This window comes from Lineus longissimus, chromosome 16, assembly GCF_910592395.1.
Source record: "Lineus longissimus chromosome 16, tnLinLong1.2, whole genome shotgun sequence".
Taxonomy (NCBI): Eukaryota; Metazoa; Nemertea; class Pilidiophora; order Heteronemertea; family Lineidae; genus Lineus; species Lineus longissimus.
The window spans coordinates 3,180,552-3,195,833 of NC_088323.1; the positions used below are offsets into that span (position 1 = coordinate 3,180,552).

At 40.7% G+C, this 15,282-nt stretch overlaps 1 protein-coding gene across 5 annotated transcripts in view; it reads left to right on the forward strand.

Annotated features, from left to right (window-relative positions):
* The window catches only part of LOC135500681 (corticotropin-releasing factor receptor 2-like), a 64,880-nt gene that overhangs the window by 46,761 nt on the left and 2,837 nt on the right, over positions 1-15,282 (forward strand). For 2 of the 5 annotated variants that reach the window (XR_010449500.1, XR_010449501.1), the window contains exons 3-12: positions 6,326-6,439; positions 8,094-8,224; positions 9,155-9,279; positions 9,688-9,814; positions 10,024-10,177; positions 10,703-10,833; positions 11,299-11,384; positions 11,705-11,840; positions 12,077-12,232; positions 13,574-14,088. Coding sequence is in view for 2 of the 5 variants with exons in the window: in XM_064792290.1 (XP_064648360.1) it covers positions 6,326-6,439; positions 8,094-8,224; positions 9,155-9,279; positions 9,688-9,814; positions 10,024-10,177; positions 10,703-10,833; positions 11,299-11,384; positions 11,705-11,840; positions 12,077-12,232; positions 13,574-13,654 (1,241 nt within the window). In the remaining 3 variants the exon portion in view is untranslated. The remainder of the gene's footprint in view (positions 1-6,325; positions 6,440-8,093; positions 8,225-9,154; positions 9,280-9,687; positions 9,815-10,023; positions 10,178-10,702; positions 10,834-11,298; positions 11,385-11,704; positions 11,841-12,076; positions 12,233-13,573; positions 14,089-15,282) is intronic. The other 3 variants (XR_010449502.1, XM_064792291.1, XM_064792290.1) reach the window with 2 other exon arrangements.

The following is a 15,282-nucleotide window of genomic DNA, read 5'->3' on the forward strand; positions in this document are numbered from 1 at the left end:
CAACAACCAATACCTTTCCCATTTTTTTACTCATCTTTTTGCTGTTATCATCAATGCTCGTGTACTTGTCTATGTTTCATCTTCACTTCGGTTACGTTTGACACACTTTATTCGTAGTTTATAAACATATTTCAACAATTGCAAGTAAAGATCGAGGCTCGTGCTCGTGACTAACGGTATCGAACTCGACAGTCCTGCCCAGGTAAATAAATCGGTACCGGTCAAAACGTTTGGTCTGTGTTGCTGATTGAGCAGCTCATCTGACTTCACGGATGAACCTTTGTACTTCTGTAACATCTGTTTGGCCCATGTACCTGCTGACGGGGGCTGATGGACAACTTCATTTAGACACGAACAATTCCATTAATATCCAAAACACAACATCAGTGTTGTCAGATTCCATCTAATGATGATAGATTTCTACCCAGGGTAGCGCAGACAGGATTAGAGAGAGGAGTGCTTTCTGATATTGGCATGTGTTGTCTCGTGCATAAAAATAGATATTGTCGACCAGGGATAGGATGCCTGACCAGTGTTACATGACCGTATCAACTTCTATAAGAATGTTGAAAGTAGTCCTTTTAGCGCTATAGCCTATATCTCAGTTAGTATATCTTGTAATTTGAACAATCTATCCCTGGCCCTTAACCAAACTGGGGTTGATTAGATGTTAGTAACTCAGAGTTTGAAGGAGGAACGTGAAGATATCGCTATCATGGCTATTTGCCCACCCCACCCCATGTAATGCTTTCCAACTCCTGCTGCAGCCTGGATAAAATACCCTATCAGGTCACGGGTTCCTTGCTGTCTAGGTTACAAAATCTCGCGTCACTCTGCATTAGCCTAAAGCTACACTAGTAATTATCTCACCGCTGGGGAACGGGAGCTAATTGAGAAAGCACATGGTAAGCTATTACTGCTATTAACACTTAGATGACCTCTGGCCCTTGTTAAAGGAAAACTATCGCTAATAATTTGGCGATTGGCGGAGGAAAGCTGCAACCATTTGCGTTGCTTTAAGGAAACAGTTTCGCGTATAGTGTCTGGCGCGACAGACTTGCTAATGGAGGATACGGCATGCGACTCGGGGGTAACAAACAAAGTTGGGCTAGGCGGATAATTGATAGGAGGGAATCAGGACGACTTTATTCGATTGGACACCACCTGAGGCCAGTGTACTCGACCAAATAACCAGCCAATATAAGTATCTATTTGCGTCGATTTCACCGCGGGTTGGTCTGCCATATCTGTGGCAAAATATTCAGATCCACATTCGAATTCGCGTAGTTCAGATCAATGAAAGCTGAACTTCACAGTCAACTGGTAATTTGCGCACTGGAGCCGCGAACAATGCAGGTATCAATCTAACAATCGAACAATCTCATTTGGAAATTGTTTCTCAATGATTGGCAACAATGTCTCCATGTAATATCTGAATTATATCTTTGTATTTTTTCCCAAGGATTTTTGTAAGAAATCGAGGAAATGTTCCTAAAAATAAGAAAGACATGGCTATCATTCTGCACGGTGTGATCAGGTGACTTGGTCAAGGGTAATAGAATACCAATTCGGAAGAGATCACCTGGCTAATGAGCCTCGTTACTTTTTCATTTAAAACCTGCTGCTAACCAGTAATCACGAGAGGATTTTGAAGATTTTTTTCACATCATCAATTAGTACTGGGGAAAAAAAATTTAAAAGCGGCGTATATCGTCTGGTATCTTTGGCCATTAGAAAAAGCTCTAGTAGCATGTCAAATGGTTGTAAATCTGTCTTCTATGGACATCTCGTGTTTTGACCTGGTCTCACATGATCAATCGAGTTAAATGTAAAACGCCTTGTTGCTTATCTCAACATGAGCACGTTTGCTATATTGCTATATGTTTGCTACTCCCCCATTGCATACATCTCAAATGTTTCTTGCACACGAAACCACCACAACAATATAATAGTAAAACTACACCTACATGGCATAGATCACGTTTTGTCATACTGATAGTCTTGTGATATCAAGCTAGCGCGCTCTTCATAATATCATATGGCTGGTTTTCTTAGAGAATCTTTTTCTCGACTATACATACATGGCAACAATTGAATCATCGCAGCCCCAGGCACTTCTTCCTAGATGATAATTTTCTTTTCATTATTCTTTTGGTGCTGCCTTCTTCAGACGCATCCTCGGGGAGCTTGTTCCGTGTGGTAATAGAAAACTTTCTAATTAAATATAACTTGACACATGTGGGTGATGTTTTTTTTTTGGTACTTGTGATAATACTCAAGCTTCAACGGTTTCCATGCAGAGGGTGACTTTTTTGCTGTGTATTGTTTACGGAACTCATCAAACACCTCCGTTGGAGTCTCTTTTGTGTAAGATAGTACATATTTAGAGAATCTTTTCAACATGCTCTTCTAGCGTTGGCTCTGTGATGTAATTGCTGGTGTAATTGTCAATGATAGGCGACGCAGCATGTTCTCCCGGCTCAAAAATTGAGGATGACTCAGTTTGAAGATGGTTGTTGAAAATTGCAATATTTCTGTATTTTCAGGACAATATTTCCTTTTAACTTTACCTGATTCCAGCGTGTTTTTGACGAGTAATTTAAGTCAAACTTCTGTTCTGTGATGTATACAAATGTTTGTCGAAACATTTGTGTGTAGTTAGTGATTGGGAATGATTGCAACACATTGCCCCATTCTCATGATAAAACTGCAAAATCCGTCGCCTACTCTCTAAAAAAAACAAATATAAGATATCTAGCGACGCGTAACCAATGGAAACCAACATTTATCAGCCGTAACACTTAGCTCATCTATAGAAAATGCTGGCCGTTGTCCTTAGATAATGCGGATAAAATCTATTGTTTGCAAGTGAGGGTCAGCTACATTTTGGTCCTCCTGAGAATATTTTCAGTTTTGAGCTAAGTTCAACTATGAACATCATCTAAGGTTACGGAAAAACTTTAAAATAATTGACTAATAGGTTGTGCACAGCGGCTCAAAAGAACGTTGACATTTACTTCTGGAAAGGCCTTTAATCTCGCATCAAATAAGCTCATCAGCGTCTGTATCATATCTCCAACCTAGTGGATTAGGTAATGAATCTAACAATCAGAAGATTTCAGAGATCAAATGAGAGATTTCCCCGTAGCTTTTAGCTTTATTGGTAAGAGAATCAAGCTCACTTGACTTTGCCCAAGGGTAGACTCGGTTGAAGATCGGAGTCATCAGCCTTGTTGACTCCATACAGTTATGTCAGTAGCGAAGCTTGAGTAGCAGCGCCATCAAGTCAAATATAAGAAATCAGATGCTTCCACTAAAGGTTGGACTGGGAACCTAATAGACAGTGTTGACTCTATCCCAGTAGTCATGTCAGTTGCAACTCGATTAGAAGCTCCTTCAAGTCCAGTTCAGAGTCAGATGTTTTGCTGAATGTGTGAAAGGTGGGGCCGAGTCACAGGGTCACTGCCCATGTCTACCAAGGAACTACTTCACAATTGTTTGATCGACAGTTCTATAGATATCACTGGGATGGTCACAGTTCATAACAGGTTCGTCTTGAAGTAGAACTGCACATCTTATCCCTTAATGGGTATAAGTTCAAGGTTAAGGTTTTGACTGATAAAGGATGAAGTGTTTACGACTCTTAAATAAATCTGATGGCGGTTGAAGGCTGACATTTATGACGAACTCACCAACGAAGGCAGAGCTCAAACGATCGGAAGTGTTTTCGGAGACCATGCCTAAATTGGCGGTCGGAACCCTGTGGGACATGGCCGGGCAAGTATACCTGCCTGATGGTGTCAGACGATTACAGATAGGGCATCACTGCTGTGGTGTTGTTGCTACAAGTTCAGATCGTCTCGATTTGCACGGTGGCAAAAGGTCCGAAGGAGCCGCTTTTCACTTTGGGTAAAATCAGGGGTGAAAAATGCGAGAGTGTGTTTTTAAATCATGGTATACGAAGATGTATCAATGATCCAGTTGAAATTGCTGGCGTCTATGGCATTCACCTTAGCGTTGTGCAATACACACTGCATTACGGGGAACCATTTCCATCTATCATGCCATCAAAAGACACTTACTTTTCGGTCAAACTACGATTTATTTCCGTGTGCGCAAACTTGTCAAGAATATATCCGGAACCACCATCCACAAATAGCCTGTTCGCGTGTGTCATACAATTTTCTCAAACAGCCTGCACCTGAGCTGAGTACGCCTTCCTGTAAGTTTGATTTTGATTATGATTTATAAAGGCAGCAGCGCTTACCAGCGATGTGAAAGGGGATACAGGCGATTCTTTAGCATAACGTCATCAGGTGTTCTGCTGTGGGATAATTCAGCCGATTCCGCTAAGCATTTTGCTGCTGCGGTGACCAGTTCCAGTCCATCGATTATTTGGTAAATCTCACCCACGCGCTGATGCGTGCGGTGAACGACACTTCCAATATCAGCCAACCGTGGTTATTTGCCTACACCAACTATTCTCTCGCGTCGAACGTAGCATATGCCATTGCACAACACTAGTGGAGTTTTACCACCGATATTGTAACTCGTAGCTATTGCATGCAGTTTTGGCCTATTACAATACGTAGTACCAAAATCAGCATAGAGGCTCAGCTGATATCATTCGAACAATCGGTCCCACTGGCACGATTAAGTTACAGCAAGATTTAGAAAATGACAAATTATCGCAAAGCATTCCTCACTCAAGTGATGATGTTACCTGAACATGACACCTGTGCATTGATATTATTTAACGTTGGGCTATAAACCCACACAATATTTCGCAAGTTTGCATTGCAGACGAATGGTGGTAGATAGGAGAAAGAATTGAAATTACAGGCACCTAAAAAATTACAAGAAGCAATCAATGTTACTCAATGAAACCCCTTGCTCCATTGTGTTCTACCAGTTGTGGCTTTGTAAGCCAGCAGTTATCCCTTGGGCTGTTTTGCCTGTGACTTTCCACCATTGGCCTTTACGTCGTTGTTGCTTCCAAACAAACCCCTTTGTCGAGTCGAGGTGAATTGGATGGAGCTCAGTTCAATATTTCACCGATATAACAAGCACTTAAGCCCGCGCAGACCAAGCCGGCGTAAGGAGCCTCATTAATCATTAAGAAACACTAGTCAGCCATGTCTGACATCCCGTGGGCTGACTTGCAAGACAACATGCAATCTAAAGACCATTAAACTATAAAATGATATAAATTGTTAAGGGAGACTCACGGGTGCATTCCAATGAATGTTCTCTTACAGATTCTTTTCAATCACGAAACTTCGACAGTCACCATCTTGTTAATATCTACTGGGGAGTCGCTTGGTACACTCCGACAAATTGCTTGTAGACTTTCAGGATTTTTAATGAGAACAACCTTTTGCAAACTATGAATTCTTCACGGTCACACCAACCCCTATTCCGACAAGGATGCAATTTTGAAAACGTTTTCACGTTAGGATATCAATTGATGATGCCCCCTGTCTATGATCCGTAGCAATCCCTGTGGATGGCAGAGGAACATTCCCACAATTCTTGTAACTCAGACATACTGATTGCCATCAAACCAATACTGTTACCATCTCATCATTATCGTATATATATTTCGTGTGAATCTGCCTGATCATTATCACAAGTATGAAAGTTCTCATGAGTAGGGACAAAACTTTCCTCACACAGACTTATTACCATTTAGACAACTCTCCAGCGTATCACCGTCGAGGAACAAAGCACATGAGGACTAGTTAGGCAGGCGCGAATCCCCGATACACAGAAGTCTCATTACCTGAGAAACGTTGTATGAATAGTAACAAATTGCCATAGAGCAGTTAAAATCATGTCCCCTCATACACAAAGAAGGGACTTAGCGAGTAATTTTCGGAGTGGCTTCGTGTTAAATCAGTAGGAAGATATTTCGGTAAACGTGTTGACGTGGCATCCAAAAGTTCGAGTCTCCCTTTGATTACGTGGAAGATTGTGATGGGATAGAGAAGATCATAAAGGGATAGAGAAGGTCGTCCGTGACGGGATAAAGAGAATGCCTTGTTAACGGCCGCTGGATTGAATCTCAAGAGACAATAATTCATCCACTCACAGCAAGGCTCAGTTTCGAGGGCATTTTATTTCCTCAATTCATTATAAATGAAAATCGTAGAAAATATTGCTAATTCGAAAGACCAAACATTTCGTTATCAGCCCCAAATAAAAATCTTGATTTTTCTGAAAATATTTTTACAATCGCAAAAATAAATATGCGAAAATTTGGTAGATAACAGTACTTGCCTTATTTTTATGATTCTAATATTTCTCTTCATTCTTATCTTTGCAGGCGGTGGCCTCCACTGCAGTGCGGCCTGGGACACCTTTATATGTTGGCCATCTACTCCAGCCAACACAACGTTATACCGTCCATGTCCTCCAAACTTTGGATTCAATTCATCAGGTAATAAAGAGATCATCTCAGAACTGCTAGATGCCATGATAGCTTTTCATCTCTGATCCCCCCCCCCCCCTCCACACACACAAAAATTACGAAACAAAACCAAGTATTTCTCTTAATTTTTATGTTATCAGGAAGTTTGAAAACACTATAGTGTGAGGGAAATGGAAACCCCCCCCCCCCCCTCCCCAGATCTAAGCATTTCATCTGTCATGCCATCAAGCTATTTTGATACGATCTCCAAAAGTCATTCAAAGTTTCCATACAGACGCCGTATACGACAGCTAATTCGTCTTGAGGAAACTTTCATCAAAATGTACCTTCAAAACGTAATTGCCTGTAAGTCCCGCAAAGTCACCCCTAATGACTGTAGCTTCACGCCATAACCGTATAGACCAAGATAAGTAGCCAAGTGGGTGTTGTATATCACCACACTAAGTTCTGCTCGTTTGCGAGCTGACTTTAAACAGATACAATTTGTGTACGAAAAGCTGTGGGATGTGCCTTTATATCGCGCCGGTAAAATCACCGGAATTCACATATCGTAGTTTGATACGTCCGTGCGCAGGAAGCTGGTCTGGAAAGATTATATAATGATACGATATTTCTACAAAAAAAGGTTTGTGGGTTTGACTGACAAATGAATATGCAAAGTGATTTGAGACAACATAAACTGGTCCACAAAAACGATGCACTGTCCAATCGCTTCTGTCCACCTTCGGTATGTCGTAAACTTTATGCTATCAGATTGGTCCAGCTTCCGATGAGAGCAATTTGTGACGTTCGATGGGTTAAAAATCGTCTTTCAGTAGTTAATCTTGCCTATTCCATCCCACAGTGTTTAGAGAGTCACTAAAGAAGCATTAGGATCACGGCTAACTATCCAAATGACATTTCCATGAGCTGAGCCAATGAGACTCTCATTAATCATCCGGACATAATGTGATCTCATTGATACACCAATCAGGTTGCATTAGTATTGTCTCACCACGACATCACTCGACCTCGGGATTTCAATAGAGTAAGGGTTGAGCTGCGTCTTCATTTCCTGTGTTAGACCTTGGGCAAACAACGTACATGTATTGTCAATGTGTACAAGTTTACGAATCACCAACAGTGTGAATTCAATGTGTGTTGAATTTTGTGTCTTGGGGTGTAAGTTACAATGATAGGAGCTTTGACCTTGCTTAGCTCTTGGGCCCATGATGAATTCCGTCCACACATCTAATAAGATGGATGGGATGTTGCTGATCGATATGGGCTAATTATTGAGAAGTACTTTATAAGTACTAGTTCACTTACTTTAAAATGTGGTCCTCGACGCACCGTTATCGCGAAACCTCATTCATCACGAGCGTTGACGAACATATGATACGTTGGCAAACCTGTACGTTTTTATGTACGAATAAATAAATATTATTTTGCAGATTTAGTTAGTTCTTGATACATCCGCCAGTCGAAAATTCATTTCTTCTGTTGTTACTTTATGTTCTCAACAGAACCGATGGCTTGGCGGACGTGTAACGAGAGTGGCAAATGGTTCAAAGACGATTGGACCAACTACACGAAATGTCTAATCTGCGTCTCGATGCCTGATGCCTGCATCGACCGGGTATGTATTAATACGCATTTACTTATTTGCCTTTGAACTTTGCAGAACCGTTGGCATGGCGGGCCTGTAACGAAAGCGGTAAATGGGTCAAAGATGACTGGACCAATTATACGGTGTGTTTACACTATGCTATAAAGCACATGGGATTGGATGTGGAAGATACTAAAATTACAGGGGTACGTACAAACACTGCACCACATGACGCACATCACTGGTTAAATTACTGATTCCTTTACAGCAGTTTACCGATTCGGTCGCAGCCTTCGAAAGGTGTTAATATTCATTCCGACAATACTCTCTGCTTTGACCTACATAAAGACTGTCCTGAAACTGCCAACGATAAGCCCCTTACCGAACAGAAGTTAGGTGTCAGTTAAACTCAGATGGATTAATCGCACCCTCAGCTCAATCTCCTGGACTCACCTTTTGTAACGGTTGCTAAATGATACTAGCAGAGTGTACTTTTGCTTCGGAGTAAATGCTAGCTATCTCTCAGAGGGAGATTGCATTCTGCTTTGACCTTCACAAAGACCAACAACTCGCTAAGCCTCTTGCTGATATCAAACAAGGTGTCAATTTACCCCTGAGATGTTTGCCAACTTATGTCATCGGGGAAGACAAGACCATGGCGCATCGATCAGGAAGTGACATGGGACTGGCGTGACTAATTGATTCAGGATTAGTTACTGATTTGGTTTTATGCAAATGGTGACAGCCATCTAACACCGTTCGTGGAATGAGCAGCTCACTGGCTAAAAACTACCAGGTTCCACACAGCAGCCTATAACGTAGTAATAGTTAACAGAGTAATCATCACGCCAGCGCTGTCTAAGGTTCGGTATATTCCTGTGGTTATTTGCTGCTTTACCACATATATCGTTCGTAAAAGTTGTTAATGCATTACAAAAATATGATTTCACGGCAGCAAGCTCAATAATACAGGCAATGGCTATGGGCGGAACTTCATGTCCTGTTCAGTGAGTGGCACCCTTAGTACTGCAAGGGTGAACCATTTTCCCATATTCTCATTGTTTTTAACTAATAGTATAGTTATATCGACTCGGTTCCCCTTTGTTGCCATGACATAGTTTGTTTCGTCTTTTCAGGTAATAAGTCCGGAGGAGGAGTACAAACTCAACCTACAACGGACCATTGCGAACACCTATTTCTACATGTGCATAGTATCCCTCATATTTCTGCTGATCACGATGTTTTTATTTTGTTACTTCAAGTAAGTTGATTAATTTTCTGTCGGCATTATGTTTCGAATTCAAAAAAAGATACTCGTGGCGTGCACCGTCTTGTATTAAGGAGAAGAGAGAGAAAGTTAGACCAATTTAGAACTTAAAAAGTCCCTAATCACGCTGATAGTTTCAAGGTGGCCTGTTTGTCAAAAATAGGCGCTTGTTGGTTTATGGATGGAAGAAAACCAACTAAAAATACTGGAATAATCTCTTTTGGTTTCAACACCAGATTAAACTTCACTTTAGACGAGAACATCCTTTGAAACTGAATAGGAAAATTTGCAAACCTCCGTACAAAACGAGCAGCGTGCCCCTTATTTCTCAAGGGCGCCCTGGCTACCGTTTTCTGCACTACATATTAAATTTTGATGATTCTAATTCTTCCTCTTTTTTAGGTCATTGCAATGCACAAGAGTCACGATCCACAAGAACCTCGTTCTCTCGTTCATTCTTCGATTCCTTGTTATTCTCATTATAACTGGTCCATTGATCTCGGGGAGCACATTTAAACTTGGTGTTTATGTGAGTACATGATATTTTGTTATATACTTCCTCCAGTGCTAAACTAGTGTACGTTAAGTGAATGCGCCCCACAGTTAATGCACAAAATGAGCAATAAAGTTGGCCGGGCCCTGTCAACAAAATGCAAGTAGTCTCGAAAGGGGTTCAGCGAAAAAGAGGCAAATCAAATTCAGATCCGTTTCAAAACTGACACTGACCTTCTGTTTCAGCCGTGGTTATGCCGAACCATTATATCCTCCGAGTACTACTTGCTACTGGCCAACGTCTTCTGGATGTTCGTGGAGGGATTCTTTCTACACAACCGAGTGGCAATAGCATTCTTCAACTCTGAAAACTCTGCTGTTTTTTATGTTATTGGCTGGGGTAGGTACATCAGTAATAACAAAAATAACGGCACGCTTATATATTTTTGGTAATATATATATCTGTTTATTCCTCCTATATACATGTAGAAGATTACCAAAAAAAAAAAAAAAAAAAAAAATTGCACTGTTTGATACAACATATATAATTTCAAAGACAAACATCTCGCATGATTGCCTATATGGTGCGTTCAGTCATGTCGTCACATGTACAGGTATACTAGTCATAATTACGTACTGTACATGTATTATGCGATGAAATAGCATGAACAAAATGAAGTACACTACTCACGGACTTAAAGAGGTTGTTGAGGTTTTGAAAGAAAAAAATTCTGGGTTGGTGGCAAACCTGCGATATTCTTCAAAACCTTTCGCTAAAGAACTTAAACGGGATGCAAATTTATGTTGACCGAAATACTGTTAGGGGCCTAAGTGTTCATCAGCTCAAAAACTTCTATTTCTGCCAGTGCATCTCTGGTTGTCTATGATGGCCGTGACATTTTGGTGTCCTAATCTTTGATTTTAGTGATTCCGGCGGCTTTTGTGATCCCCTGGTTCGTGATAAACGTGTTCAAGGAAAGCAGTCTGTGTTGGACCGGGGCGACTTCCAAACATTGGAATCTGCTCCTTATTCTACCAGTTGGCATTGCCTTAGGGGTAAGCACAACTTCAGCTGGCATTTTTCCTGAAGAAGGTTTTTAAGTACATATCGCTGGATGCATTTTTTTGTCGATTTATTAGTTCATCATACATTGTGCTTTACATTTACATTTGTATTTTTATTATGACAAAAAACATATTTAATATACACAGATGAATTTAGCCAGGGCTAAGGTCCCCGAGGGGACAATAGCAGCCCTGGCTGTACAGTTTGGTACATACACATATTCTATATTTTAGCAACAAGGCAAAATAAAAAAAAAAAAAAAAAAAAAAAAACACACTGTGCTTTACGTAGGGTAATGGCCCCAATAATGCATCGTCCGGATGATATCCGACTTACGCACTTATCGAATATTCCTTAACTATAATGAAAGTTGCTGGTCCGATTCAAACCGACTTAGGCGAGTTATACTTCATATTCTTCTCAGTTTCGACAAGTAATTAAAGCTTTTCTTACAGATCAATTTGCTACTCCTCATCAATATAGTCAGAATTATAGTAACAAAGTTACGGGCGAGTAATACAATGGAAACAGCTCAAATACGGTAAGCTATTGTCATGTCGAAACTTGTATCCATGGTAATATGTTAACGTACTCTTGGATACCTTCAGAAAACTCAATAACAATTATGCATGGTAGTTTTCCAGCGTTTTCTGCCTCGTCGTGAAATTATTCGTAATCATTTTCTGAAAAATTACGGGCGCTGACAGTTACATCTGAAGTTTACCCAGATTTAAGTCGAATATGACGTTAATGGAAGGAAGAACTTCCGTGTGATTACTGTTTATCAAGTGCGTAGTCAAAAATTCCGATTCGACTTCATAGCCTCGCTCGATGGACATTTTGTTTAATTTGTTTTTCCAGAAAAGCAGTGCGAGCTACTGTCGTCCTATTCCCATTGCTAGGCATCACCAATATGGCCTTCTTCTTTGACCCTGGGGAGGACCCAACGTTAAAAAAGATATACAGGATCACATATGCAGTCATGCAGCCTTCCCAGGTAAGCAAAAACTAGAGTTTGATTCTTCTAAAGCCTCTTTCCACCGTGGTCACCGCCATGAAAAAACTTTGTTTGGCACCGGTAATTAGAAACTACCCGCTCCAACAACGTGATTTGCACATTACGTCTCTCATACCCTTCGGCCTTCAGCATCGGCTGAAAACCTAGCTTCTCAGCTATTCTATTGCAGTGCATGATATTTGTGAAAAACAAATTTCAAACCATTTTTATTCTAGGGTATCTTAGTGAGTTTCGTCTACTGCTTCTTGAACGGAGAGGTCCAGACAGCGATTAAGAGGTGGTGGCAGAGGCGGCGCCTGCGTACTGTCGGAGGAAGTAGAAACCGCCGGAGATCCTCCAGGACTTCCTCACTGTTCCTTAGCCAAACTGAGGTACTTTTTATGGTCGCTATTCGTCGAAATGTGCTTAAGAATAGACGGGGCCCTCCCCACTTCGAGGAGGGGACAGGTGCTGCCAAGAATGGGGTGAAGGTCAATTCACCTAAGGTAAAAGTTGAACCTTCGGTGAGGTTTGAACTGGAACCGATTGAGTGTTCTGCTCTGAAGGAGGAGAAAAGACTGAATGGCGATAATGAACAGGCTCCTGGCGACGAGGTTAACAATATCGCGCCTGTGAAATCAAAATGTTAGATTTAGAAGTGTTGCTTTAAATACTTTAGTGTCCCTTCGTTCTGGATGGCAACACTGTTGTTTTGCGATTTTTCATTACGGACCTACGCTCCATCTCTAATCCAATGTTACAACATCGAAGACTCGAATGTGTCTGTTATATGTTTGATAGGAGGCTGTTACAATAGGCTGAGATTTTAAGGGATACATATATTTTCGTGGCTGATGAAAACCAGCATAATAATGGCGCAACAATTCATTTTTATGCTTAAACTGTGATCGAGTTCGGATAAAACTCAAAGGTGCTGGGCAAAAAGAAACTAAGATGATAACGTCGGTCCTTGTTTCTTGCGGACAACTCACATACTATTTTTATCGCAAACTGCATTTGTTAAGAGTAGGCATATACGTCATAGATTTATTTCACATTCCTGCACTAACATGTCACATAATACATCAACTGGGAACCCATCGTGTGTGCATGAATCAAATTTCAATTCCTGAAACCAAAGAATCATTCAGTTACAGCAACACACATCATAGTGCACGTGGGGCAGGTGAAGTTACATCAAAATGAACCACTAGAAACACAACGAATAACTCAGACTAATCACCCTAAGAGATAGTGTACTTAGCGTTGAGGTTCTAAGCTGATCCCATTGATGGATAAACTGCTTGAGGAACAATCTCAAAATGCCGTGAAGCCATAAAAGATACCATTCCTCACTCTCTAGACCAACTACCCCATCCATAAAACGAACGATTGGTAAATGTTTGGCTTCATCGTTTTATTGCAGAATATAAGGTAATACTACAATACTCATGAAACACTCCGAGTGGTTACCCGAACCCCGTCTCCTGTTGAAGTCATTTTGTCTTTTCTTGCTTCAAGGTACTCTGTATTGGCACCGGTGGTATTGGTCCTTAATTAAGACAAATTAAGTGACTGTGTGTGTATTTTGCTTTCTTAAGTACTGAGTTGTTCTTAGTGCGATTGAGAAAAACCGTCCAGAAGTTTTGAGGATTCGTTGTGAGGCTAATGTTACAATACAGCACTAAACCCGACCTAATCACTTTCTCTTATTTACCACTTAATTCTACCAGAACACCAGCGCTCGAAACTCGCGATCGTCAGCAGCAACGACCCCCGTAACCCCTATGACCCCTCTAACGCCTGTTTATTAGAGGGAAGAGGGCGAACATTATAGTAAGATGATGATGTCTATTTGAGAGACCTTTCAGGGTGTTGGCCAAAGGCGTTCTTTTCAATTTTAAGGGCGGTTATGAGCAGGAGCCAGATGAACCAGGTCACTGAAATGTGTATCTACTATCTCACAGTACATCGACACCACTCGCAATTTGTGAGAGATTGCTTATCACTAGGTCCAACGTGACGCAATAACCTAACTTTCCAGTGACACCGAGATCACTGTTTTAGCTACTGCCTCTACAATGTAGTCCTAGTGTTAAATAAAGTATATTTTTGAATTGAGTTCATCGCAGCCTTTGCACTCCACGGCGTGGTTGTTATGCACAGTGATGCATGTAAGCAATTGGTAAATGGCGAACCATGAAAAAAATGCTAAAATATTCACTGCGCTGGCGCCAAAATCCTGAAGGTCTGTAAAGTCATGTCTCTTTTTGTGTCTTCAAGTTGAATAGTCTATGCATGTACACTTTCTGTCTGTATACATCCTATGGAGGTGTAGAGTACATTCGATATGAAGTCTGACCACCGCCATGTTGCTTTTCACGCCCTCAGTGACTAACTCGTTTACTATTATTGAATGTGCCTTCTGTAGCTGGTTTTGGCATGCTCAGTTTCAATGAGTATAGCGAGGATGACATTAGGTTTTTAAAAAAGCAATCTTCACTACTTGTTCCGTCTTAAGTAAGGGATTATAGCCTAAAACGGTGTAGGTTATCATTCTTGACCTTTCCGTATTGAATTTAAATTGATTATGTTCGTGACCATGTAACATTTCTTAATTATTACACATTGGGATCGCATTCCACAATGTTTTGCTGACAAAACTTGAACGTCCAGGCCCTGAAGTTAGCGATTACAGCTCTACCAAGGAATCCATTTGTGTTATTGACACTATGATGTATATCACGAATGCCTCAACGGTGATTTGGAGATTTTAGTAATTTTCTTGAAAAAGACGTTTCATGAAGTTCAATTTCCTAACTGATAAAAAATGCATGCATGTATGCATGCATAGACTCAGAGGTAATGTGCAGCGTTTCGTAATTCACCCATATAGTCATAGCTATTTGGGTCACAACGAAAATGTGTGTAGGCATAGGTGCATGTAGGACGGGGATATGAACGACGCCCATTCGATGGAGGAATCTTTGAAATTAACCGGGGAAAGGCCATGAGCTGAAATTCATTAAAAACCCATTAAATGCCCTTTAATAAACAATCCCTATCTCTGGAAATCCTGGTTACGTCTATGCCATGTATGTTTAATTACATCTAAAGTAAAAGTGGCCTTATATATTACTCGGGGCAAGATTAACTTTATTTGTTAATTTATTGTACTAATTGTTGAATATTGTTTGTTGTTGGTTGGTAAATATTGATAGATTCGAGTCTTGAATAGACAATTGCTGATGTATATACGATTTAGCATAATCATCGATTTAAATGTGATAAGACATCTCTCTAGATAGTGCAATTGCTCATAGGTATCAGACTCAAACTGAAATATTGTGGCTATCAAGAATATAAGCAGCGCTTTTAGAATATGGAAATCACGATGTGCTCTCCGAACTGTGGTCAGCTTATTATGGTGTTTTTTCACTTT